Source organism: Falco peregrinus, chromosome 2 (assembly GCF_023634155.1).
Source record: "Falco peregrinus isolate bFalPer1 chromosome 2, bFalPer1.pri, whole genome shotgun sequence".
Classification (NCBI taxonomy): Eukaryota; Metazoa; Chordata; class Aves; order Falconiformes; family Falconidae; genus Falco; species Falco peregrinus.
This window is the reverse complement of record NC_073722.1, coordinates 67,769,154-67,796,267: the sequence shown is the minus strand read 5'-3', so window position 1 is coordinate 67,796,267 and position 27,114 is coordinate 67,769,154. Positions and strand designations below refer to the sequence as shown.

Sequence of the window (27,114 nt, the reverse complement as noted above, 5' to 3'; positions counted from 1 at the left end):
TCCAGTTTGGCCTTCAAAAATAGTGGGACTAAACTGTGCTGCAGTGATATACAGGCACGACTAGTAGAGACAGAGCTTTTCTTGAAGTATTACGTTTAGAAAATAGTTCTGTCACCTTAGCCATATGTTTTAACAGTATTCATAAGTGATAGAGGAGAGACTAGGCATGAATGGTCTCTTCTGTGGTTTATGTCAAGTAAAAATCTTGGAATAAAATGTTCTAAGGTTGGGGTTTTTTTTCATTCAGTTGAAATGCTTCTTTTTTTCCTAAGTTGCATGGGTAAAATAGCATTTTGCTAGTAGTTACATAAGTCTGTAGTCTTCTTCCCATGTCTATGTCCCCTTTGCAGTAATCTGCGCAGCTAATTTATTTGGTCAGTGCAGATAAACAACCTGGTGGATAATGCAAAAACTTAAATGGAAGTGTTGTTTTAAGTATTTAGGAGTTTACGTTTAAAATGAAGAAATAGTAAGTGTATTCAATACCTGTGGGATTTATTTTGTCCTTCCAGAGACGCGCTCTGTGACCAGCAGTCCAGTTCCTGCTCCATCAGTCCCCCAAACATCAAAAGCTTCCAAGCCCTTTGGTTATGGATATCCAACACTGCAGCCTGGCTACCAAAATGCAGCAGCACCTACTCCTGTGCAGCCCAGTAATCCAGGACACCATCCTGGGCTTCAGCACTATCCACAGGTTTGTATTTTAAATTTTAAAAGTAACATCATGGGAACAGTCTTTCCTGCATTATGTATTGCTTTTTACATATTTTCATCTTTTATTTTTATAATTTCTGAGACAGATGTTAAGTATAATATTGATGTCATATCTCTGGATCTTAACTTCTGACTAGAAAGATTTTGGATTAAAATTTTAAGTGTATCTCCAAATAAGCTTAACAATTTTGCTTCATCAGTTATTAGCAGCGTTCACAGTTTCAAGGTCTGATGTTTCAAAGAGCTGTACTTTATTGATAGGAAAACATGCAGAAGCATAATGAAGTACTTGATCAGCAAATGTAAGTTTGATTAGAGCACTGCTATGGGCTGTGATCTCGAGCATTATGTTGCCTTATGGGCCAAGTATGGCATAAGGTCCAAATGAGAGAGCTCTTAAAGCCTCTGCTGGGTGTGTGGTGGAGCAGGCTGCCTCCTGCATCTGCTCTATCTTCCTGGTAAAGAGAGCACCAAACACCCAAGAAGTTGTATACGCTCACCTGGCTCCCAGTGTGCATGGAGTCACCCAAGAACAGTGAAATTGAAGAAGAGGCAAGACACTGAGGCAAAATACAAATGCTGAAGCAGTGCAGTGAAGTGTGTGAGAAGGGGTATAGAAAATGGAACATACTGATTTACAAATCCCACTCTCTGAAATAAGGCCTAGCTGGCAAATGAGTTGAATGGCAAATGAGTGTTGGAGTTGATCAGAATTTCTTACTGAACTGAGTGTAGTACCACAAGTTGGCATATAATATCCAGGAATGCTTTTGCTGGTGCGGAGGTAATGTAAAATGTTACTTGGAGGAGATGTAAATTATATATTCATTTATTAAATCTTTTTTGAAAGACTTCATCTTCTCTATAGTGTGAGATGGAGTTAGGCTTTTCTCAGGAGTACAGTAAAAGAATAAAACCCAACAATTAGAAGTAGCAAGTGAAATTCCAGCTGAACATAGGAGAAGATTCTTTAGAATGGGAATGGGGAAGCACTAGAACAGACTATGTTATGAAATCGTCAATCCTTAGCTATTTTCAAGACTCAGCTGGACAAAACTATGAGCCAACCTCATTTTGAATTTAGCCTTGCTTGAGCAGGGGGTTGGACTGCCAGACCTCAAAGGTGCCTTCCAGACAAACAACTTCTCCTCTTCTATGGCATTTTATTTTGATTTTAAAATAAATACACGAAAAGTTTCTTTAACGTGGAAAAGTTACATTGTAACGTCTTCAAAGGGGGAAAAGAATTGTCACCTTGCTAGTAACTTGTTTTCTTATGCTTGGAAATCTTGAAGGATTGTGTGTGGCTTCAAATGTTGATTTCTAATATGAATTTCAGTTTTGTCCAATGATACATATTTGGAAGGTACGTCACATTTGTCTTAGAATTTTTAGATTTCTACCATACAACTCTTTTCTTGTTTGTTTGGGTTTGTTACTGACTACCGCTGGATCTTTTTTTTAAATATCTCTCTGGAAGAATTGGAATCACAAGATTAAGGTGGTGGTTTAAACATGATTGTGTGTTTACCCATTTGCAATGCTCTTCCTTTTTTCAGCAATATCCAGGTGTGAACCAGCTAACCTCTTCCATAGGGGGGTTAAGTCTACAGCATTCTCAGCAGCCAGAAAGTTTGAGACCAGTAAACCTTACACAAGATAGAAATATTTTGCCTGTATCTTCAGTTCCAGCACCTGTGCCTAACTTGAATTGTGATCTTAGGAAACTAAACTGCAGTCCAGAGTAAGTGTACTGTCTAGAACAACATCTTACATTTTTTCAGTGACTAACAATTATTTAAAGCATCAAAAAATATGTAAACTGACTGCTGATTTTTAATCTTTGTGATGAGCTAATATACTCCCTTTCACTTGAAAATAAGTTTATCCTCTACATCCTTACACAAACGTTGAAATTGTCCTGCCATCAAAATACATTATATGCAGTGAATGTAGCTCGCTTATTAAAACATGAAGAAACCTGCTTAATCCTTGCCTTGATTTATGCATCTAAAAAAAATAATTAATAAACACCTTCACTTTATGCAGTACATTACATAGAATATTTTTGTAATATTGCATAGATATTTTTTTCCCAGAAAATTACAATGGTAATGTTTAAATACACTGAATAAACTGTGAGTATATTTTACTGTGGTAATCCTGCAATTATGATGTATCCTTTCACCTCTAATGCTAAGTAGTAGTATCTACTATCCCACATCAGGGGCAGCTAGGTACGATGGAAACTGCTCTCCCCCAAAGAACTTATTCTAATTCCAAAATAAAATTTATACATTGCCCCAAATTAACTCAGCTTACTGCCCTAGTGGCAATGCATGATCCTACCAGAAAATAGGAATAACAAAACTGGGGATCTCAAAATCATTTGTATGTGTGGAACACTTTGGACAGCACTATTCGTACATAGGGATTTTTTAGTGCCCTTTGGTGTTAAGTCCACCCTCTACTTTACATACACAAAAGAAAAGATATTTTTTTTACTCTCCCAGTATTTGAGATCTACTATTTTCTTGTATTTTCTACTATTCCCTTATAGAATTGCTTTCTGAGAACTAGTGAATACTATATTCCTCCTTTAGTTCCTTCACCCTGAAATTCTTTATAATGAATAAAAAAAGATGTCACTTTACATAGAGTGTTGTACCAAAAGCAGTTTTATCTCTTTATTGCAAGTGGTTTTGGTATACTTGTGTTGCTGAACTACTAAATTGGGAGGCAGGAAAGTATTTGTTTCTTTAGGAAGCTTTTTTAATCTCTGTGGTGCATTAATTTTGCTTATTAAATAAGCTTTGTAAAACAGGATTTCTTAAATTTCAAAATTCTTCAAAATCAGATGTTAACACAGTGGGTTTAATTTCTTCCAAATTTTCATTTGCAACATAATATTTTTATTTCTTTTCAGCTCCTTTCGATGTACATTGACAAATATTCCACAGACACAGGCTTTGTTAAACAAAGCTAAGCTTCCTTTGGGTTTGTTGCTACATCCTTTCAGAGACCTAACGGTAAAGTAGCTTTTTTGGTTTTAGTATCTATATTTAATATATGCATTCGTTGTACTTTTGTTCAAATAATAAAATACAATGAATTGTAAGTCCTGAATTTAACAAAAGTAGCAAAAAATTGTTTGGGTCTTAAGAGAGGAAGAAGGGAAAAAGCCTTGCAGCCGCTGCTCTTTGAAATTCGTAAGGGAAATAGTTTTGGACATGTCCTTCAAAAATTTTTCCATACTGTGTGAATGTTTGCTTGTCTGTGGTTTTCTGAAGCTGTGAATTACTACTCTGTGTGTTTGGCTCAGAACTGGCAGATACCTGTCTTGAGGTGCTTTTGTTGGATGTTTTAATGGCATGATAATTTCTGTCAGTAGAAGATAAGCACAATGTAAGATCGAAGCTGTGTTCGTAACTGTTAAGCAACTCCTCTCCACCTAACTTACTTGTATTGATGTGAAGAGGTGAATAACTCTGATATGACTTATTTTCTTACAGTGTGTGTTCTTTGTGTAAGGTTTGCTGTCTGTCATATTTAGTCACTCAGAGTTGTCCTGTCTTTTGTAATTCCTTTTACCATAGTAGTTCTGCTATTGTAACTGTGTAATTTAAAGTAATTTCATGAAAAATCTTACTACATCTTTGACTTGTGAGATTGGATTGAGACAATGATTAAATGTTATTTCTTCTGACTTTCAATGGGAGGATGTTTATAATAGGCATCGTAATTACTCTGTGTGAAAATAAGCTAAAAAGATAAAAGGAAAGATAAGAGTATCTAGTTTTATGAAGCTTTTATGCACTGTACTGCACAGTAATGTTTTCCATTAAATGTATTATGTACCTTTGTTACAGCGTACCATTTTTTCTTTTTAGCAATTACCAGTAATAACAACAAGCACAATAGTGAGGTGCAGATCCTGCAGGACGTATATCAACCCTTTTGTTTCTTTCATTGATCAAAGAAGGTGGAAATGCAATCTGTGTTATAGAGTGAATGATGGTAAGTTTCTGCAGCAGGAGATGCTTCCATTTATAGAATCTGTTTTGAGTATTTGCGGTATTTTGAGTATGGGATACTTTAGATTAAAATGTAGGTGAAAATGGCAGTGGTTTTAGGATGTTTTTTAAAATGTGTGGATCATAAGTCAAATGTGCTGTGCATTTTCTGAAGCAAGAGGTTGTTTTGCAATTTTCTGGGAGATGAAGAAAATGTGATCGTATTATCCTGATTACTTGTGTAACAAAATCAACTCAACTCCACTGACTGCTGTTGCAATATGCAAATGGACACATGATGACAGCTAATACTGTCTGTAATCTAGGCCAGAGGTTATGAGAAACAATACAGATTGAAGCTTGTTGTGAAATGCTCTATTTGCATTGGTGTTTTAAAATTGGGGCTATATTGCTGTTTTGAATAAACCTCTTGTTTCCAGTTATTTAACTTTGATGTTTCTTGGGATACTTGAAATGTTTGTTTGTTTTATGTAGCCTTACTCTGAATTTTTTTCTGTTGTTAGTGATAATTGAGATATGTCTGCATTAGTTTGTTTTTAGCTGCCATAATGGTTTGTATTTGTTGACAAATATATAAACTTTTTTGTGGGGGAAACTTTTTTTTTCCTAGTTCCTGAAGAATTTATGTATAATCCTCTGACACGATCTTATGGAGAACCTCACAAACGGCCAGAGGTCCAAAATTCTACAGTGGAATTAATTGCTTCCTCAGATTATATGGTAAAAAAAGTTTTCGTGGTAACTTCAATAGCAATTGCATGTTAATATAAATGTGTTTGAAATTAACATTGCATATTACTCCAGTGGTGTGATTTAGTTTTCCTGTGAAGGTCCTCTTAACACCAAAGAACAGTTAAAATTCCTATTTATTTTGAGTGTTGGCAGAGGCTTTTCAGTTAAAGGCAATTGCAATATGTGTAGTCCAGTGCAGTTTCATGTGGCATAGTCTGGTTTGAGTCCGATGCAGTGTGGTTTCTGGTTTTCTCCTTCATTTTGAAGAGGTTTTAAAAGACCAGTAATGGAATAACAAGAGAATTAAATTGGGTTCAAATTTTTAGTTAGTAATTGTGACAGAAACAATGCTAACTAGGAGTGAACCTACAGTTGCTGTGGTAGCAGTCTTGTCTCCAAGAAAGATAAACAAGGCCTGGGAAAAGGTCCTGTTCATAATTCCATTATTAACAGCAGCAAAAATAAATTGTTCTCTTGTCTTTGAATTGAAACAACGTGGCCAAGACCTTTGGCAATAAGTAAATACAGCTTGTTATATGGTTGGGAAGAGGATGTAGGTAGAAAATTTAACCCCATTTAATAGATCACATTGTTCACATACTGAATAAAATGTTTTGAAGAGTGAATTCCATATCTGGCATCAGTGTCACGTTTGAGTTGACTGAAGGGGAGAATAAAATACCCACTTTCTGTTCTGAAGCATAACACCGTATGCTTACTGCAAATGGGAATTAATAACCACTGGGACTGGGTTAAATCTATCTGCGTGACTCTTAGTAGATCAGTTTTATTGCATAATGTATACCTTGCATTTTTCTAAGTATTCCCTTTTTTGACTTCCCTTTTTAATGGCTAATAATTTTTAACATTTCTTTAAATATGATTTTTGAACCTTTTTTTTTTTTTTTTTTTTTTTACTTTGTAGCTTCGTCCTCCTCAGCCTGCGGTATATTTATTTGTTTTAGATGTGTCTCATAATGCAGTGGAGGCTGGATATTTGACAATAGTCTGCCAGTCATTGCTGGAAAACCTAGACAAGTAAGAACATAAATAACCTTTTCAAATTATCTAACATGTTATTATGAACAATACTAACCTACAGTTTTGCAGAAAACTTGCATATAGTGTTTAAACATTCTGTCCCTAAAGGACAGAAGTTCTGTTGCCTGAGATTCTGAAATGTGACACATGTCTAAAAAACAAACCAAACCAAACAAACCAAACCACCAACCAAGCAAAAAAACCAATCCCCCCACAAAAAACCATATTGAAGCAATTTAGATGATGAGAGCTATCCCTGCATATGATTATAAAAGTGGATCTGCAAATAATTTACTTAATCATCTGCAAAGAATATTTATCTGTAACTTGGAATAATGTGTTGACTGTGCAAACACCTGTAAACTGTGGTCTTCCCTGCTGCCTAGACCAACAAAACTACGTAAATTACAGTGATTAAATTGGCTGGTTCTTGCACTAAAATGGCCAAGGTGCTGCGTACTGGAATGTTGTAACCTCTAGTGTGAGACTGCCTAGGTGAATTGCGTTGTCAGTTTGGGATTTTTTTTTTAGATCACAGTTACTTACATCTACCTGTGCCACTTTCTGTCTGTTCTCATTTTTGTACCAGAACGGCATGTATGGGATTTTTGGTCGTGCGTTTTGAGGGAGGGTTAATAAACTTCACTGTGTTCATGTCTTCTGAAAACTAATTTGCATCCTATGGAGGCCTCACTCTGAAAACTTGTTTTCTACAAGTTTTTCTTAGGAAGCTTGATTTTAATTTCTGACAAAGACATCAACATGTACAACAAAAATCTTCATTTAAATTTATTGGTTTAGTCTGGCTTTGTTCAGATCTTTACAGGTATTTTGTCAGATTCTCAGAAATAGGCTAAATTCCTATAGGAAGATTCATAAAATTCCATGCGAAGTCTATAGGAAAATCAGTACATCCAGTTAATTTATATACCCAGATGGTAAACCCAGTATTTGCCTCTTGCTTTTGTTCAGTCATGGTTTTCAGAGCTTGCTGATGTTTTGTATTTTATTTGAGCAATCCTGTTTAAGTTTTCTTTTTGTAATTTTAATACCATACATAAGAATATTGTCCACATGAGAAACAAGTATGTTGCATTGTAGAGACATTAAATTTTGGTTTAGAGCTGTAAGTATTGTGTAACTAAATTAGTAATTGGGTTTTTTAAGTTATGAAAGAGCAGAATGCACTGTTTTCTGTTGGAGAACTGAGAAGGCTACCATCTTTCATGTGTCAGCGTAACATTTAAATGAACCTACTAAGTTCTGTCTTGGAATAAAGCATCATTATATTAGTGCTTATCCATATTCTATTTTTATCTCAGCTTTTCAGAAAATGCTGAAAAAATACTGCTTGTATTCATGTTCCAGATCTCCTTTCTTTTGTTCTCCCTTCACCGCTGTATACAATGAGCTGAGTTTCTGCTAACATCAGCAGAAGCTGTGCATATGTATGTGTCTTGGGAGAGAAATTTAGGGCTTAATAGTTTATTTTTTAATGCTTCAGGCTGCCTGGAGACTCAAGAACAAGAATAGGGTTCATAACGTTTGACAGCACTGTTCAGTTTTACAACTTACAAGAAGGTTTATCTCAGCCTCAGATGCTGATTGTCTCAGATATTGATGGTAAGTAAAAAGAAAATTAAAACTAAATTTTTGAGAAGCTACTTTTTTCCCAGAAGAAAGATCAGAATCTCTCAAATATTGTGATATTAGGTCAATTTTACTGAATATATAGGAATATATATTTGAAAAATAATCTTAACTACAGAGCAGGTGGTGTTTAAAAAGTGAAATTCAGATGTTAATTTGGCTTTGAATAAAACAAGTTTTGTATAGACTGTGCTGTTCTCTCTAACATATGTATCGGAAAAGTAGACTATTTCATTGTATGTATAGCAGCGGTCAGTGAAATGTTTTATGCTATTTTAATGCTATTTTTTTCTTTAATAAAATGCTTTTTCCATTCTCCCTACAGATATTTTCCTGCCTACACCAGATAGTTTACTTGTAAATCTCCATGAAAGCAAAGAGGTATGATTGCTCAAAATATGACATCAAATTTAAGGAGTTAAATACTCAAAATTAGACATTCCTTCTAAACTTTGAATTCCAGCCTATCTTCATAATACGTCATTCCAATACTACTTTTTAATTATGGAAGTATTACATGCTGTTTGTTTGTTTGCACCATAGTTTTTAAAATTACAACTTTGTTTTCCTTAGTGTGTTGAAACAAAGCTGAAATATTTGTTACTGATTTTTTCCACTTCAGTTATGGCAGTCCCCTACTTTTTTAGAAATAGCAGAAAATCTCAAGCTTGAAAAATTCCATAAACACCTTTCAATCTGTTCTGCAGCTGATAAAAGATCTACTGAATGCGTTACCAAATATGTTCACCAATACAAGAGAAACACACAGTGCACTGGGCCCTGCTCTTCAGGCTGCGTTTAAACTGATGTCTCCGACGGGTGGCCGGATATCTGTCTTTCAAACTCAGTTACCATCTCTGGGAGCAGGGCTTTTACATTCCAGAGAAGACCCCAATCAAAGGTCAAGCACAAAGGTACAACAACTTCCTTGAATATTCATCTCATGAGACTAGGGAGTGGCTGTGTCTTTCTGACTTGCATAGTTCTGCAGATCAACTCTGGGGTTTTTTTATAACAATTCACTAAATTGTAATGATTTAAAGTCTGTGTTTGTGCATTTAAGATCACTGGTTTATGCATGTATGTGTGTGTGGAATTACTTGTTTCGAAGTGCACGAGCTCTCTTTTGGGCCTTTGGTCCATAGCTTTTCTTGGCAAGCAAAAGAAGCTGCAAATATCTCTGACCGAGTTGATAGCAACCTGGGTTTTGAACTAAAGCATGGTTATGTTATTGTAGACCTAAAACATGATTTCTTATTTTTATGGCCTTGTATGCCCTGTATCCAGTGTTACATAGTTACATGAATGTTTATTTGTATGAGAACATAAACTTTCTTAAAAGTAGGAACATAAGTGTTTGTAAATACAAACTAAAATAACATGAAGCATAAGGAAAATAATTTCTCCAGGTGGAAATGCCTATAAATTATTGTTTAAAGGAAACTTCCTTATTACACTTTGCTACTGAATAATATTCTTTTGTTTCATGAAGTCTTAAGAGAGCATGATTTAGTCTTAACTGTTTCCTGTATAATTTATTCACCAAAGGTGGTCCAGCATCTTGGTCCAGCAACAGATTTTTATAAGAAGTTGGCACTGGACTGCTCAGGCCAGCAGACTGCTGTGGATTTATTTCTCTTAAGTTCACAATATTCTGATCTAGCTTCTCTTGGTAAGGAGTACCTAACGTATGCTTTTGCTCTTTCCATACTGTTGTCTGTCTTTGGAAGCACAGGTTACTTAAGGAATTTTTAAATCACGTAGACCTTTTTGTACTTTTGTAAATGCAGCTAATGCTGCAAGGAATTAACTTTGAAGTTGATAGCAGTAAAGAACAGGAGGTTTGGATTGATGGTATCAGACAATTTATTCTGGAAATTCAGTTTTAAACAAGGTGCTGCTCTCCTGCTCAAGAACAGGAAACAGCTTATGGCAAGGAGTTAATAAAGCTTAATCTTAAGAGTAGAACAAAGATTTATGTCTCTTGCACACTTGATTTTGCCTCTACACCTTTAAATATTTCTGCATGCACTCCTGTCTTAGCTGCCAAAGGTAGCATGCTTATTGAAGTAAGTGTATAATTAGATAATTTTGTATTGGGGTGACTCATCACTGTCTTGAGTGGCCTGAGTATGGACCAGTTGCTGTCTTAGAGATGCAGGTCATATCAAGAAAAAGATGAACATAGATGTGACTTGGCAGAAGATTGGGCATGATTTTTGTGTCCTGACATCATGTTACGGTTTTACCTCCTAACTATATCTTTTCCCCCTTCACAGCTTGCGTGTCCAAGTATTCTGCTGGATGCATCTATTACTATCCATCTTTCCACCATAGCCATAATCCTGCTCAGGCTGAAAAGTTGCAAAAAGACCTTAAAAGATACCTTACAAGAAAGATTGGGTTTGAAGCAGTTATGCGCATAAGGTGTACAAAAGGTAAGTTTTAAATACAGATATATATGGAAAAGTTGGTGTAAGCTTATTAACTATTATTTTGGATGTGCTTCGTCTTTAGCAACAGTAGACGATTAGTAGCAGTCAGGTTATTTCTTTTCCACTGAAGAGTAAGGTAGTTGCCTTCTTGATGTGTTACATTAGCTTTTCCCTTTTTTTTTCTTTTTTTTTTTAAATTTAAGATGGCACTATCTCATTTCAGCTGAGTTGACGTGTAGTGTAAGGGCATCATTCAGTTTGGAGTCTTCAGAATTGGAACATGAACTCTACAGGATCATGCTGAAATGTCTAATGATTCATGTAATTGGTTCTGTGTGATAGAATAAGTATTTTTACTGTTTTCTTAAACATAGCTTGATGGCTGTGAGTTTTAATTATTGATAGTTTTTCATGCTGTTTTAATCTCACTCTAATTAATCTGCTTCTAGGTCTTTCAATACACACTTTCCATGGTAACTTTTTTGTACGATCTACTGATTTATTGTCCCTTGCCAATGTCAATCCTGATGCTGGATTTGCAGTACAAATGTCCATTGAGGAAAGTCTGACTGACACATCTTTAGTTTGTTTTCAAACAGCTCTTTTGTATACTTCCAGCAAAGGTAAGTAAATTCAAATGGATTGACCACTGGGCTTTTTGGTTTTTTCTAATATGATGTTTGTATAGTTAGTTCCACAGCCTTTTGTTGTTCTCTGTACCCTTAGAGAATCTTGTCAAAGCTAGTGAGACTACTTGGCAGTTGATCACATAATGTAAATCTTTATAAAGATGTTTTGATGGGAAAATGTAATTTATATCCCTCTTGTATAAAGCGGATTCAACAAGATTCCTTTACTTAAAAGGCGTGTTGTGGTTATGAATAGTAACCTGTTAGGCGCACACTTTGTCCAGAATCCCAGACCTGTGATGGATTGGAGTAAGTTGCTAGTACATTGGGTGGGCATAAAGAATAGCAGCCACTTTCTGTTGTGGATAATGCCACAGAATTTTGGGATGGAAATCAATGTACTTCATTTGTAGCATCAAGACATTTATTGTGGGTGTTACAAGCTGGTTTGTGTTATGAACCTGTGCTGATTTTTAAGTTGAATGGTTTAGAGCACTGCAGAATTTGAACAGGTCAAGAGACAGGAGTGGGAGAGTGTTACAGCAATTTGCTGACTAGCACATTTTTACAGAACAAGTGCATTGTGGATGAGAGGAGATACGCTGTAATGACTGAACTTGTATACCTCTACCAGGAGATATTGCGTAGTAATTTCTACTTATTTTTATTAGGTGAACGTCGAATTCGAGTGCACACGCTTTGCTTGCCTGTAGTAAGTTCACTGGCTGAGGTATATGCAGGAGCAGATGTACAAGCAGTTGTATGCCTCTTAGCAAACATGGGTGAGTACAGACCAGGAAGATTGAAATATCCTTTTGTATGTTCTTAATTTTGCTAGCTGTTTAAATGAAGCAGTGAATGGAGCCTGGGTGTTGTAGTAAAAGGTTGGAGTGGAGCACACTGAAGCCTGAGAATATAAAAGACGACAAAATCAGTTACACCTAAACCATTAACAGAAATATTCCTAGTCTGAATATTTAGTTGACTTTAATCTTTTAAAGGGAACTGCTTATACTGTTCTCTAGTGTTTATTAAAGGGCAAAGAACCATAATAGACTTTGATCAAAACACTCATTTTTTTGTATCATCATGGTTGTTATCTTGAAAGTTTAGCATTCTAGGATTACTTAAGAAGCAGAGTGATTCGGTTTAGTCCATTGCTGGAGACTAAAAGGCAATTTCTGACAACAGTGTATCCAAGATATGCATTAGTTATCTATGCTTTTATCCTGCTATTACTAGGTTGAAAATTCTTGCTTATCCCCTTCTTGTGGATTGTAGGTAGCTGTTTCATAGACTGATCTCTGCTATTGAATGTGTATGGCTCTGTGCAGCATTTTAGCATGTGCTGCATTGTATATTAATAGTTGAAAAAATTAGAAATAAATAGTATGTCTGTATCTCATCCTGTATGTGCATTCAGTCCAGCAGGTGGCTTCCTCCAACCAAAGGATTTGCAGCCCTTTCTCAGCAGAATAAAATAATTGCTGCAAATCTTATCTTGGAGATAGGACAGCAGAGTTTCATCAGCTAAGCTATTTGCATAAGGTTAAAAAGATTTATATTTAGTCTCAAGTACATACCACGTCTTTAAACAATTTTTTTAATACTTCAGCAGTAGGAACTAGGGAACAGAGATCAGCCACTGTGTATTTCTTAAGCATTGGAAAAGTTAAGTTTCTGTGTGGACAGTCATTTTATTTACTTCTAAAGAAAGCTGGGACCACAGGTGGTGTTTTGGTGGGGTTTTTGTTTTGGTTTGGATTGGATTTTTGGTGGTTTGGGGTTTTTTTAAATCTTAAAGTAATCACCCAAAAGCATGACTTAATATGTTCAGCTTAAGGAAATGAGTGAGGCTAACTCTAGTAACTTCTTTTGTCCTTCTAACCCAACAGCTGTGGATCGCTCAGTTTCATCTAGTCTTGCGGATGCAAGAGATGCCTTAGTTAATGCTGTGGTAGACTCCTTGGCAGCATACATGTCAACTGCCTCAAATCTACAGCAGTCCATGCTGATAGCACCAAATTCCCTCAAGCTGTTCCCACTGTATATTTTGGCCCTTCTCAAACAGGTATGTATAATCTAGTGAATAAATGTTTAATTCGTTGGTCCATATGAGGAATTCTTCAGCTCTAGGTCAAGCAGTGTCTGCACTTCTCTAAAAATATGAAAATTGAGTTATCCTCTTTGAGCTTACAGGACTTTCACGTAGAAGATCACTATGTTAGCTTATTTTAAATGATTAGTACCTGAATGGTTTATTGGTTTACTTGATTTCAATTTTTTTTTATTTTGTCTTACTTGGTTTTATGATGAAAATAAATAAATATATAATTTTTTTAAAATTACATATGGTAACAATTAGCATTTCTTAGATTTTGGCAGCTAATTGGTGTTGCCCCCAAAGACTGTTGGAAGCTGTTTATTAGTACTACTTCAGTTTTATTTTATGAAGAAAAAACAAGTCAAATATTTTTCGGTACATACACTTCGTATTTTAAAGTACCAAGAAGGACAGTGGGTTTCCATGGAGATACAATGAAACCTATTACAGAAACTAAAGTGATGTAGTTTAAAAGTTCATATAGAATTGGTTACTACTTTTACCCTTTAATTTTTCAATAACTTTGTGTTACCAAACGTCATATTTAAAAAGAGAACTTCCTGCAGGCTTTTGTTATTAGTAAATCGCATAGTTTAAAGATTTTCATGTCTGACGTTCTTTGTTATAAACCTTTATATAAGTTTGGTAAGAAATCCAGTTATATTAACTCATTTTCTTTGGCTTAGTGATTAATTTCAGTCTCTAATATACTGATTAGAACTTCTTTGGTAGTTGCATAAGTAATGCAGTTAATAGTGGAGAAAAGACCAGACCATTTATTTTCAAGAGGATCTGTGTAAAAAAATAAGGAAGAGTGGCCGAGAAAATAAGTTGCTGAGGTAGTTTTTTTAATTATCTTTGTTAGTAATAACAAAAAACCCTGGGATATAGAGAAACCAAACCCAAAATGCTGTGGCAGCTGAGGAGAAGAGCACTGATGTACATAGCTTTGTTGTAAAAGTGAATATAAACTTTGATTATAGGAATATTCTCCACTGAATCAGAATATGGTGCTTATTCCATCGTGTTGCTTTTCACAGTGGTTGTTTACAGATTGCTTCTAAAGGAGATCTGAGAAGTCCAGTAGAGGAGAGAGTTAAAAGGAAATTTTATCCTGAGAGCGCCTAGTTCCTGCTATAAAACATGAAAGTATATTTCCCTTCCAAAGCTTTTTCTTAACACTTAATTCTTACTAATAGTAGATCAGTTAATCTTATCCACAGAATTATCTTTTTTCAATTTTGTTAGGCTCATATCTTCCCATGACATCTTGCATTAGTGAGTTTCACAGGCCAGTAACATTTGTCAAGAATAAAAATGAGAAATGCTGGCCCAATCACATAAAATTTTATACAAAGTGGAGGGAAAATTTATTCTCCTTCATCAATAAGAAGGGAGAATGGATTATAGGTTTGTGGCTTTCTAACAGTGCTACTGTATTATTATAATAATACATTTTTAGAAAGTTTTAAAAGGTATTGTATTCAGGTTGTGTTTGATTAAGATTCTAATGTATCTCAATAAGATACATATTTTTTTTTACAAAAGCTTTGCCTTCTTTGCCTGACACTTTCAAAAACTGGAAATACACTGTTTAGACGTGAACATAAACCAGAGGATTTATTTCTGTAACACCACTGCTCTCTTTCAGAAAGCATTTAGAACAGGCACAAGTACACGCTTGGATGATCGCGTCTATGCAATGTGCCAGATGAAGAGCCAGCCTCTTGTTCATTTGATGAAAATGATACATCCCAACTTGTACAGAATAGACAAGTTGATTGATGAGGTAATGTATGAAGCCTGTTTTATAACATTTTCTAGTTTTAATGCTCTGTTAAACCTGATGTTGTGCTGCAATAATTAAAGTTGTTACTGTAATGTAAACTGAACTTTTTTTGTAAATTAGGAAAATTCAAGAAAAACATTACTGTATTTTCAACTCAAAATTTGAAAATACAGTAATGTGTTATGAGCCGAACTGTGGTTTTATTTCACCTTGTTTCAGTGGTGACAGTAATTACATGTTTTTCTACTGTGCAAAGAAAGCAGAGAAGATAGTATGCATTGGAAACATCTCTAGTTTTATGGTTTTGTGTTTTAGAACTGTCAGGGAGAAATGGGTGAAGTAGATGTGCCGGAGGATTCTAGGTTTTGTGTACTGAAACAAGATGTAGTTGCCTGCAATAATAAGCTTCCAGTTGTTTATCAGACTGATGTGGATGAAACAGAATTCTACTTCTAGATGGACATGATCAGACTGAGGAAGTACTTCATGTACAAAACCAGGTTTTATTAGTTTGCCTTTTACAGAGGTAGCCTAGGAAATGGATGCATTTTTCTAACAAGTAGTAGTAAGTTAGGCTTTTATTTAAGGTCAAAGTTAGCTATAATGGCAAAAATACGTTGTTTTTTTTAAGTAAGTTTTTATGAGTTTTAGTCACTAGCTTCAGAAAAGTATATGTAGGAGTTTGTTTTTAAGTGTCACACAAATTCATATGATAATGCGAGTAGTTAGTCTCAAACGTTTTTTTAAGGTATTTCATAAACTCACATATGCAAGTCTAAACTCAGTGTTCTTCAGTGGAATTGATTAGTTAGTCTTTTTATACTCTTCCCCGACCCCCAGAATTTGGGAAGCCAACTTCTTCAACTAACCTTGTTGAGTTTTTTGTGGAACTTGTGCTGAAATGCTATATTCAGCGTGCGAGTGCTGTAAAGAACCAGCAGTGCCTTCGGGACATCCAGTTTCATTAGCACAGAAAAGGATTTCAGATCAGTTATTTCTAGTAGAATAATAGAGAAAATAGGGCATATTTGACCTACTCAAGTTAATTGACAAACCACTTTTTAAATCATATACCAGAGCGCTAATCGTAGAATCAGAGAATGGGGACTTTAAAGATCACCTGGTTCCAACCCCCTGCCATGGGCAGGGACACCTTGCACTAGACCAGGTTGCTCAAAGCCCCATCCAGCCTGGCCCTGAGCACGGCCAGGGATGGGGCATCCACAGCTGCTCTGGGCAGCCTGTGCCAGCGCCTCACCACCCTCACAGTGAAGAATTTTTTCCTTGTATCTAATTTAAATTTACCCTCTTTCGGTATAAAGCTGTTTCCCCTTGTCCTATCACTACGTGCCCTTGTGGAAAGTCCCTCTCCAGCTTTCTTACAAATCCCCCTTTTAAGTACTGGAAGGCTGCTGTAAGGTCCCCCCGGAGCCTTCTCTTCTCCAGGCTGAACAGCCCCAGCTCTCTCAGCCTGTCTGCATAGGAGAGGTGCTCCAGCCCTTTGCTCACCCCTGTGGCCCTCCACTGGACTCACTCCAATATGTCCATGTCCTTCTGATGCTGGGGACCCCAGAGCCAAGTAGAGTGGGAGAATCACCTCTCTACCTGCTGGCCACACTTCTTTTGATGTAGCGCAGGATATGGTTGGCTTTCTGGGCTGCAAACACACATTGCCAGGTCATGTTGAGCTTCTTGTCAACTAACACCCCCAAGTCTTCCTCCACAGGGTTGCTTTCAATCCACGCTCTGCCCAGCCTGTATTTGTGCTTTAGATTGCCCCAACCCACTACAGGACATTGCACTTGGCCTTGCTGAACTTCCTGAGGTTTATATAGGTGTGCCTCTTGAGCCTGTCAGGTCCCTCCAGATGGCATCCATTCCCTCCAGTGTGTTGTCCATACCACGCATCTTGGTGTCATCAGCAAACTTGCTGAGGGTGTGCTCAGTCCCACTGTCTATGTTGCCAGCAAAGACACTGAACAGCACGGGATGCAGTACTGACCCCTGAGGAACACCACTTGTCACCAGTCTGCACTTAGACATTGAGTCATTGACCACAGCTCTTTTGAGTGCAACCATCCAGACAGTTCCTTATCCACCAAGTAGCCTAAATCCACATCTCTGCAGTTTGAAGACAGATGTTGTGCGGGACAGCGTGAAATGCTTTGCACAAGTCCAGGTAGATGATGTCAGTTGCTTTTACCTTATTCATCAATGCTGTAACCCCATGAGAAGGGATAAGAAATTAGTGAAGCCATGTTGGCTGTCAGCAATCACCTCTTTATTTTCCATGCACCTTAGTGTAGTTTCCAGGAGGACCTGCTCCATTATCTTGCCGAGCACAGAGGTGAGAGTGACTCTCCTGTAATTCTCCTGGGTGTGCTTTGTAAACTCCATTTTTAAAAAGGGTAAGTTTCCCCTCTTCCAGTCAGTTGGAACTTCACCAGGCTGCCATTACTTCTTGAATACAATGAATAATTGCTTAGTCATTTCATCCACCAGTTCCCTCAGGACCTGCAGATGCATCCCATCAGGTCACAGGGATTTGTGCACCTTTAGGTTCCTTAGATGGTCTCAGATCTGGTCTTCTCTTGCACTGGGCCGTTCTTCATTCTCCCAGTCCCTGCCTTTGTCTTTTGCGATTTGGGTGGTGTGGCTGGAGCACTTACTGGTGAAGGCTGAGGCAAAAAAGTCATCAAGTTACCTCAGCCTTCTCCATATCCTGGGTAACCAGGTCTTCTGTTTCCTTCTGGAGAGGGCACACGTTTTCCCTAAGTCTTCCTTTTGTCACCAACATATGTATAGAAGCTTTTCTTGCTGCCCTTGATGTCCCTGGCCAGTTTTAATTCTATCTGGCCTTTAGCTTTCCTAACCTGATCCCTGGCTGCTTGGACAGCTTCTGTGTATTCCTCCTGCACTACCTGTCCTTACTTCCACCCTCTGTAGGCTTCCTTTTTGTGTCTGAGTTTGTCCAGGAGCTCCTTGTTCATCCATGCAGGCCTCCTGGCATTTTTGCCTGACTTCCTCTGTGTTGGGACTCATCGCTCCTGAGCTTGGAGGAGGTGGCCCTCGAATATTAACCAGCTTTCTTGGGTCCTTCTTCTTTACAGGGCTTTATCCTATGGTACTCTTCCAAGCAGATCCCTGAAGAGGCCAGATTCTGCTCTCCCAAAACCCAGGGTAGCAAGCTTACTTATGCACCCTTCTCATTGCCCTAAGGATCTTGAACCCCACCATTTCATGGTCACTGCAGCCCTTGAGCTTCACATTCCACACCAGCCCTTCCTTGTTGGTGAGAACAAGGTCCAGCACAGCACCTCTCCTCCTTGGCTCCTCTGTCATTGGAAAAGGACATTATCACCAACACATTCCTGGAACCTCTTGTATTGCTTATACCCTGCTGTGTGGTCCCTCCAACAGGTATTGGAGTGGCTGAAGTCCTTCATGAGGACCAGGGCTTATGAATGTGAGGTGGCTCCTATCTGTCTATAGAGGGCCACATCTGCTTGGTCTTTCTGGTCAGGCAGCCTGTAGCAGACCCCCACTATAATGTCACCTGTTCCTGCCCTGCCTTTAATCTGGGACCCATAAACTCTGTCTGGTCAGTTGCTTGTCCATCCCCAGGTGGAGCTCTGTGCACTCCAGCTGGTCATTGACATAGAGGGTGACACCCCCTCCTTGTCTCCCCTGCCTGTCCTTCCCCAAGAGCCTGCATCCTTCCATTCCAACACTCCAGTTGTAGGAGCAATCTCTGCACATCTCCATGATGCCAGTAAGATCATAGCCCTGAAGGCATGTGCACATCTAACTCCTCTTGTTTATTCCCCATGCTATGTGTATTTGCATAGAGGCATTGAAGTTGGGCCCCCAGTGGAGGTGACTTACTGGCCGGAGTGGCTGGGATTCCTTTGTGCTGCTCTTCAGGTGTCCTGCGATCCCTGTCCAGGCTCTGGGCATCTATGGCCAACACTGGCTTGAAACTGGAAGGAGTGGGATGGATTGAGGTTCCCCTCCCCTGCCACATTAGTTTAAAGCCCTCTTCTCCAGCCTGGCAAGCATATGACCCAAGATGCTCTTCCCCTTCTCTGACAGATGGACACCATCAGCCCCCAGCAGACCAGGTTTCTCAAAGCAAGTGCCATGGTCTAAGTAGCCAAAGCCCCTGGCTGTGGCACCAGTCCTGTAACCATTTGCTGATTCACCAGATTCAAGTTGTCCTTTCAAGACTTTTCAAATCTGCTATTTAGCACTACTTTGGTTTAAACTATTTGTGACAGAGGCTGTTCTTAAATTTCTTGTTTGTTTAGAAAATTCTGTGATACACATTACAGATTTTTTTTAATGTTTTTGTTGGTTTTCTTTGAACATTTGATTCTTGAGAGCACTGAGTAAAGCCTGGAACTTTCCCAAGTGGAATTCAGTAGGTTGCTTGTCATCACTATGTATAAATCCCCAAAACCTTCTGATCTACTGCATTATAGTATGAGATTTTTGAAATAATTTAATAATTTTTTGTCATGTAGAAATGTTCTTAGTTTCAAAACTGTTTTACATATATTATTTGCAGAATGTTTCACAGATTCTTAGTAGATATTAAACCTATTATTGTACTGGAGCTTTAATCTGAAAATACTGGGGGGTTGGGGTTTATTATTGGCTTTGTTTGTTTTTATTGCTGAGGAGGAGGAATGCGGTATTTTTAATAATGTCATTGCTAAGAGCCAGATTGTTTTAATAAGATCAGTCATAGGGCTCTGTGGATAAACCCATGTATTGCTTCAGGCAGGATGTTACATCAAGGAACTTTGTTACTTGAATGCAGTAAAACAGTGAATCCTTACAGGGAGTAGAATTTGATGGTGATCTGCCCTTGCAGCGTTTCTAGTGAAGTTCAATGCAACGAAAAAAAAATCTATGGGAGGTTGTTTGTAGAAAATTTAAACACAAGAATTCCTTTATAAGTTTGGCGTATATAGCATGAGAAGTGTTACGTACACAACTTAAATGAACTTGCATTATTTTTTTTTAGGTAATAAAGTAGCCTTTAGGTTAAGTAACATTCTAGAATTGTTTGATATACGTGATCTTTTTAGGCTTAGCATGGTATTTTGTTACATGAGAATCCTCAGCATTTTGCTGGAGATTAACAATATTTTTTCCTGTATTATTTTACCAGGTTAAGATAAAAAATAGGTTTTATTTATATTCTGATTGAGTATTGGTTTTTGTTACAGAGTACAATACATGTAAATGACAGAGTTGTTCCTCAGCCACCTCTTCAGAAGCTGTCTGCAGAGAAGTTGACAAGAGAAGGAGCTTTTCTTATGGATTGTGGTTCAGTAAGTTACTGGTTTCACACATTCCCTTTTTAAAAACAAACAAAAAACTGCTGCAGTGCATGCTGTATTATTTAAAGCAGTCAGTCTCAACAGTAACAGTGTAGTGAATCAGCATTCCAGGTAACCTGGCAGTAATCTGTGTTCCAGTGAAAGGCTTTCATATTTTGATCAGACAGAAAGGCTTTCATATTTTGATCAGAGAAGTATCTTTGAGGTTGCATATTAAGGTTTCAGAGGTTAATTTTTTTCATGCTGGACTGATCAGAATATACCAAGAGTTCACATCAAGGTGGTGTGTTTTTTCTGGAAATAATGGATTTCTATTTTCCAGAATTTCTCTTCATGGTTATTAAATTACGTGTACTACTACAGTCTCTCTGATAAAGCATTTCTCATTGTTGCAGGAACCTTCCCAGTTACACACAGATATAAATGGTCTTATGATTTGTGGCTTGTGTAAGAATTGCAAGAATGGTGGAATTGTGGGGAGTGAATGCAACCTATAAATACAGTTTAAGGTTTTCATAGAAATGTCACTAGAACACACTTATTGAATAAAGCATTATGCTACTCTAATGGCAGTCTGGAAAGTGCTTTAAAACTTGTGTGAGTTCAGGGGCTGAGTGTGAATGTCAAAACTAGCTTCTGTCTCCAGATGTCTGAAATAATTAACATTATATGTTTTGATAATTGATGCTTTACTATGACTTGTTTAGATTGAGAAGTCAATATGCAGTAACTGACACAGCAGTGTGACTTTATAAAATTTTAGGTTTTCATTTTAGGAGGTAACATGGGACATTACTGCATTAACTGTTCCAATATAGATGTGTCCTGCATCCTCATCCCCATTCTTTCAATGTTTGCATTCTGCCTGGTTTGGTTTTTTTACATTTAATGATCTTATTCCAAATGCTACTGATGTATTAATAAGTAAATGTACAAATAATGAATATAGAGATGTATATATGAGTTGCAGCTGGAGCTGTCAAGTGACTCATTTGCATGAAAGTTCTTGTTCTGGTATTCCTCTAATTGCATCGCCACTTGTCTCTCTGAAATTTATGCAAGGCCTTTAGTAAAACTGATTCTGATATCTTACAGATTTTTTACATCTGGATTGGGAAAAACTGTGATAACAACTTCATAAAAGATGTCCTTGGATACCCAAACTATGCATCAGTACCACAGACAATGGTAGGCGTTTTAATGAGCTGTGCTCTATAGTGCTTACATTTGGAATCTATATTTAATCTGGTTTTCTGCATATTCAAGTTTTTATTATGTAACTATGAATTAGGGGGTTTTATTTGGTACCTTCGCTCTTGCCACCTTCGTAGGAGACAGAAGTTGTCAAGGGCTTTCAAGGAAAGAATGTAAACATGTAAATTTTGGCATTCCATAACATCAAAAAACTGTTCTATGACATTTCTGCTTTTCTTATTTTTATGGAAATACATGTGGACTCATAAGAACAGGATGGGATTTCATAGAAAGAATACATATTCAGATGTGTTAATTAAGACTAGTGTTATTATATTGATACCATGGTTTTCAGAAGCCTGTGTTAGATACTCAGATAGTACCAATAACATATCAGTCATTGCAGAAACACATAGGAAGATATTTTCTGTTTAGAAAGCTTGCATAGTATGAAGGGGGAAAGTAAATGACAAGTTGTAATTACAAGAACAACTAAGAGTGGTGACATTTAAGACTATAAAATTGGACTTTCTGTTCAGAGTTTTGTATTTTGCTTTTTTATTTAGCTATTTAAAACTGTCCCCTCTGATCAGCTGGTGCTAAGTATTAGTTGACAGTTTTCAGGAAGAAGTTGGATAAAGGAAGGATGGTAACTTTTTTCAGTGGTTATATAGCAGCTATTATAATAAAAATAAGATAAAAAAGTTACCTTTGCTGTTAAATTATGTCCTCCATTCATTTACTACAAAGTTAGCAATGAAACTACTCTTAAATCTGTAATAAATTATTTTATGTCATATTAATTGTCTTAAAAGGTTATATTGGCTTAAGAGTAGGTACATTTAGCTTAGTGAATGGCTTAAGTTTTTTAATTCTGTTTTTTTCAGCTCATTCCCCCACCAAATAGTCCAGTATAATCTTTGCATTGGAATTTGCTTACAATTCAAATTTCGCATCTTCATGTTTGGTCATATTTTCAGTGATGCAAAATGCAACATGTGGTAACTTGATTGACAGGGGAAGATACACCCAAGAAAACTGAAAGCAGCATTTTGAAAAGATGACTTTCAATGGGGTTGCTTTCTAATGTCTTCTGCACTTAAGGCAGTTTAAGTTAAAGATGTACTGCTTCCTACAGAACAGATATTACTGAATTTTTGTACTTAAAACTGAAGAAAAAAATGTGTATATGTAATCCATGGTTGGTAATTTCTTAACAGAAATTGTGGCTTGGGTCACGTTATGACTATCAAATCGGGATATATTTTTTTTAATAGTTTTGATAATAAAAGACAATTACTTCTTTCCATTACCTTCAACCAGACGCAGCTTCCTGAGGTAGATGCTCTTTCTTCAGAAAGGACACGATCTTTTATATCTTGGCTTAGAGACAGTAGACCTTTAAGTCCAGTTCTTCAAGTAATAAAGTAAGTATTTCTGTTAGATACTGAGTAATTACTGGCAACTTGTATTTATAATTTCTAATTGATGCTGATGAAAAGTGGGAATATGTGGCCTGGAAGAAACTGAGTAACATCCTCTTTCCAGTTGATATAGTGCTGTTATCTAATACCCCTTAGCAGCAAAAGTCATCAACATTGAATCTAGTGCAAATGCGGTTACTATTAGTTCTATTGGTAGGAATTAGTTGCATATTTATATATTTTAAAGAATAAATTAAAGCAGTGGATGTTCTTACGGTCATTGGATTAACCAGGTTAATTTCTGGTATAGCTTCTTTAATTTCAATACATACATATAAAAAAAAATTCAAGTCAGGTTAACAATCTGTAGATGGCTTAATAATTATATGTGTTTGTTTCTGAGCTCCGTAGGACAGCAGTTGATTTATGACAGATCAGGCAAGTTCTAAAGCTTTTTCAAGCCATGACCTGCCTAAAGAAATTAAAATTCTGTAAAATGTTTATGTTTGAGTTTACATTTCATTTGTCTTCTCTAGAAGTACTCAGTTTACTGAGCCAGGTGGGAGATCACATTTTAGAGAGCATGACTTTTTTACTCAGATGATGTTTAAACATAGGACTGAAGCTTTTCAACTGTTGTCATTGTGTCTGCCGCTTGAACTGCAAGTAGTGCTGAGACACCACAGTAAATAACAGAGCTTACAGTATGTCATACTAAACCAGTACAGAGGACTGTGTCCCAGCAAAATTTTGTTGGGGCAACAGTCTTGGATCTTTGACATGTTTGCCTTCTCTGGTCTGTTGACAAATAAGAAAAAGTGGGGAGGGGATTGAGATTACACGTAACCAGAGATGTAAATTTTCTATTTATTTTTTAAAAATAACTATCAGGATTTAATTTAACCCTTTCAGAATTCATTGTCAACAGCATATTTGTTAACCTCTAAAACAAAATTTTTGTATTTTCTTTTTTGTGTTTCTACAAGATAAACACTATATTTCACCCACTTTTTTTACCATTTTATAGTACTTAAAGATGCTTTTGTTAGTGTATTACAAACTTTTGGTTTTTTCCTATACTTTGGGTTGCTTGCAACTGTAGTATCTTTTATCTGAGTCGACTTCAAAGGACAACAAGCAATCCATTAGAGCTTATGCCTCTGCTTGAATTTATAGTGGACTTTTTGCTCAATGTTTGGACTAAAATACTTTCCTCTCTTCTTTCAGAGATGAGAACCCTGCCAAAACAGAATTTTTTCAGCATTTAATTGAGGATCGGACAGAAGCAGCTTTCTCATATTATGAATTTTTACTTAATATTCAACAACAGGTTTGTAAGTGAACAAGGAATAAATAGAAGAAAAACTCCTGACCGGATAGAAGCATGGGCCAAGTGAAGCATATGGAAAGTCACAAAAGTGGGTGCTTGTTCTTCACAATATACAGTGACCAGCACTGTTTTGGAAGCTTTACACTGAAGAAGTATGTTTCCAAAAGAATTTTGCAGATTTACTTCAGTCTAAAAGTTCTAGGAGTGATGAAGCTGTTTCACTAGTTTATACACGTTTCCAGTTGTGCAGCGGTATGGTGCTCTGTTTATTGCAAGCTGGTGAATTTATGTAGCTATGTGGGATGATATTTCTTAAAAAAATGTACAATTAGGTAAAACCTTTTTTCTTACATTTATTATAGTAGCCCTTCCAGATCCAAATTCTTAAGAGATGTCAAAGGGCAGCGACATGTATGTTGGTTGTTTATATGAATTTCTTTTTAAAAGGAATGATGATTCATATTTACTAAAGACTTCAGTGAATTCCCTGTGAAAGTTGTAGAGTTTCAGTAAAGTACATCAGCTGTAGAAATATATAATGTACATAAGTATTACATTTGTAAAGAAAATGTAAAAAATGTAACTAAAAAAAAAGACTTAGCTCAGTGTGCAGAATTGTTGAGTGCTCAATGATGAATTGTTTTGTCCCAGGCTAGACAATGAAGTTGACTATTAAAACATGCTAAAAAAAAGTATCCATGTAGAAGGAACACAGCTGCTTCTTCTGTTAACTTTAGGTGAATTTATTTATGATTGGCTTACTAATTAAAAATATTTTGCTTTATCATGTGTGTTTATGCAAGTATAATCATTTTGCAACTAAACTCTTACTGAACTCAATATTGAAGAGAACATGTTTACCACTTCATTTCACAGACCTACGCAAGAAGACACTGCATAGTCAGAAATGAGCTATTGATACAAAGTTCTTAAAACTCTTCTTATGTGTTATCCTAAAGAAGACATATATGTTAACCTTGTTTTATGTTTTGTAAACTACTGTAGTCTTGGTCCAGGTTTCTGTGACTTGTGTTGGCTGCCATTTAGAGTAAGCATTGGTAATCACTCAGACTTGATGATTAGATTTCTGCTGCAATCTATAGGAAAAAAAATGGGGTGTAAAAATTAATTACATCAGTACAAGTAAAGGCTTTAAAATGTCACAATTGAAAATGTAATCACACTGTTGCATCTTTCTGAAACCTTGTTCTTGCTAATGTTTTGGTGGCTTGATGGTTTGGCTTTTTGATAGATTTATCCCAGATTTTTAAATTTGTTTGTAAAGTTGGGATGGTTTTGGTTTGGGGTTGTTTTAGAGGCACATTAGAAATAATTCTTGAAGCACAGTCATTCATAGTTAGTATTCTGAACTTTGGTTGGTTTAATGGAATGTGACTACAATGAAACAATTAAGTACAAAAAGGTAAATTACTAATATTAGTATGATTATGTTTTATTTCAGAATAACCTTGAAGATGCTAACGTTGCATTTTAGCTTCCATAGCCCCTGAATCAAATGGTCAAGAAAAAAATGTACTAGCTATAGTTTGCAAATGCTTTAAAAGCTACATTAATTAAAATCTGCAAGTGGTGTTGTTCTGCATGTTAGCACAAACTCATTGTTTGGAGAAGATACCTTAAACTTATTATTTGTGTGTTGTCCTTAACTAAATGTGTTTAAATTACCCAAAGATTACTTAAGAGAAACTTTCCATTTAGTAAATTAACTTAACACGTAATAAATGTCTGAGGTGATGCTGAATGTTGTCCCTAAATTAGATCTCCAGGACTTCGGTACTTGTTTGTAGATTAATTTGCATTGGGTGAAAGCTAAGTGCTGCTGAAGAGTGGGCATCTTGAAAAACCATTTGTAATTGCAAAGATACGTTACAATTTTAAATGCCCCATGATAGATGCTTCTGCCTTGTGAACCTGGTATTGAATATCTGGGAACATACTATGCCATGATAATTGCAACATACTGTGTAAAACCATTACTTAAAGCTTTATTCTTCTATGGGTTTTGTATATAAAAATAATGAAAAGTAGATCTTGAGCTATTTGTTCAGTAAAATTATTACATAGCACAGAGAATCTAGTTATTTTTTTACTAATTGTAGAGCACATCTCTATTTTGACTGATATTTGGTTTAAATTTTAAAAAAACAGTTTTACAGGATATCTTGAATGTGAAACATCTCAGGATTTAGAGTATTGATTTTTGTGTTTTGAACAATGTAATATCTGTAGGCGTGGCAAAAGTGTCTAAAAGACAGTTTTCCTTAGATGGTTTGGATCAACACCACTGTACCAGAAGATGCAGGCCAGAAGATTAATCCCTACCAAGGGATGCATTGTGAACCCTAACAAGCTTTTCCTACTGAGTAAGGTTTTGGAGGAGACATAAGAGGCGTGCTTTTGTATCTGTTTAAATAAAGTGCTGAACTGTCCAAAGAAGATCTCTAGCCATTTTTAGGGATTGAGCTTTTCGCAAAACACCTTCAGCGCTGCATAATATAAATCATGCCTATTTCATTAGAAATTTAAGTTTTGCTGGGGAAGATATTGCCCAGCCACAGTTAAGTAAGTCTCGGGGGGGGGGAACGGTTCAAAGTTCCAGCATTTTAAGTACATGCGGTTGGTGTCCCTTTCCATGTCCTAGTTCTAAAAGCAGTATCTTGTGCCTCTTT

The 27,114-nt window shown here is 36.5% G+C and overlaps 1 protein-coding gene across 4 annotated transcripts in view; it reads left to right on the top strand.

Moving 5' to 3' along the window:
- The window catches only part of SEC24B (SEC24 homolog B, COPII coat complex component), a 49,809-nt gene extending 24,601 nt beyond the window's left edge, over nt 1-25,208 (top strand). For all 4 annotated transcript variants that reach the window (XM_055795286.1, XM_055795285.1, XM_013299704.3 and 1 more), the window contains 19 exons: nt 513-694; nt 2,274-2,458; nt 3,641-3,743; nt 4,605-4,731; nt 5,359-5,468; nt 6,406-6,518; nt 8,026-8,144; nt 8,497-8,552; nt 8,879-9,085; nt 9,720-9,843; nt 10,451-10,609; nt 11,056-11,229; nt 11,907-12,017; nt 13,131-13,306; nt 14,991-15,128; nt 20,363-20,467; nt 21,572-21,664; nt 22,994-23,097; nt 24,322-25,208. In XM_055795286.1, the coding sequence (XP_055651261.1) occupies nt 513-694; nt 2,274-2,458; nt 3,641-3,743; nt 4,605-4,731; nt 5,359-5,468; nt 6,406-6,518; nt 8,026-8,144; nt 8,497-8,552; nt 8,879-9,085; nt 9,720-9,843; nt 10,451-10,609; nt 11,056-11,229; nt 11,907-12,017; nt 13,131-13,306; nt 14,991-15,128; nt 20,363-20,467; nt 21,572-21,664; nt 22,994-23,097; nt 24,322-24,436 (2,501 nt within the window). In that variant the 3' untranslated portion in view covers nt 24,437-25,208. The remainder of the gene's footprint in view (nt 1-512; nt 695-2,273; nt 2,459-3,640; nt 3,744-4,604; nt 4,732-5,358; nt 5,469-6,405; nt 6,519-8,025; nt 8,145-8,496; nt 8,553-8,878; nt 9,086-9,719; nt 9,844-10,450; nt 10,610-11,055; nt 11,230-11,906; nt 12,018-13,130; nt 13,307-14,990; nt 15,129-20,362; nt 20,468-21,571; nt 21,665-22,993; nt 23,098-24,321) is intronic.
- Nucleotides 25,209-27,114: the final 1,906 nt, after the last annotated feature.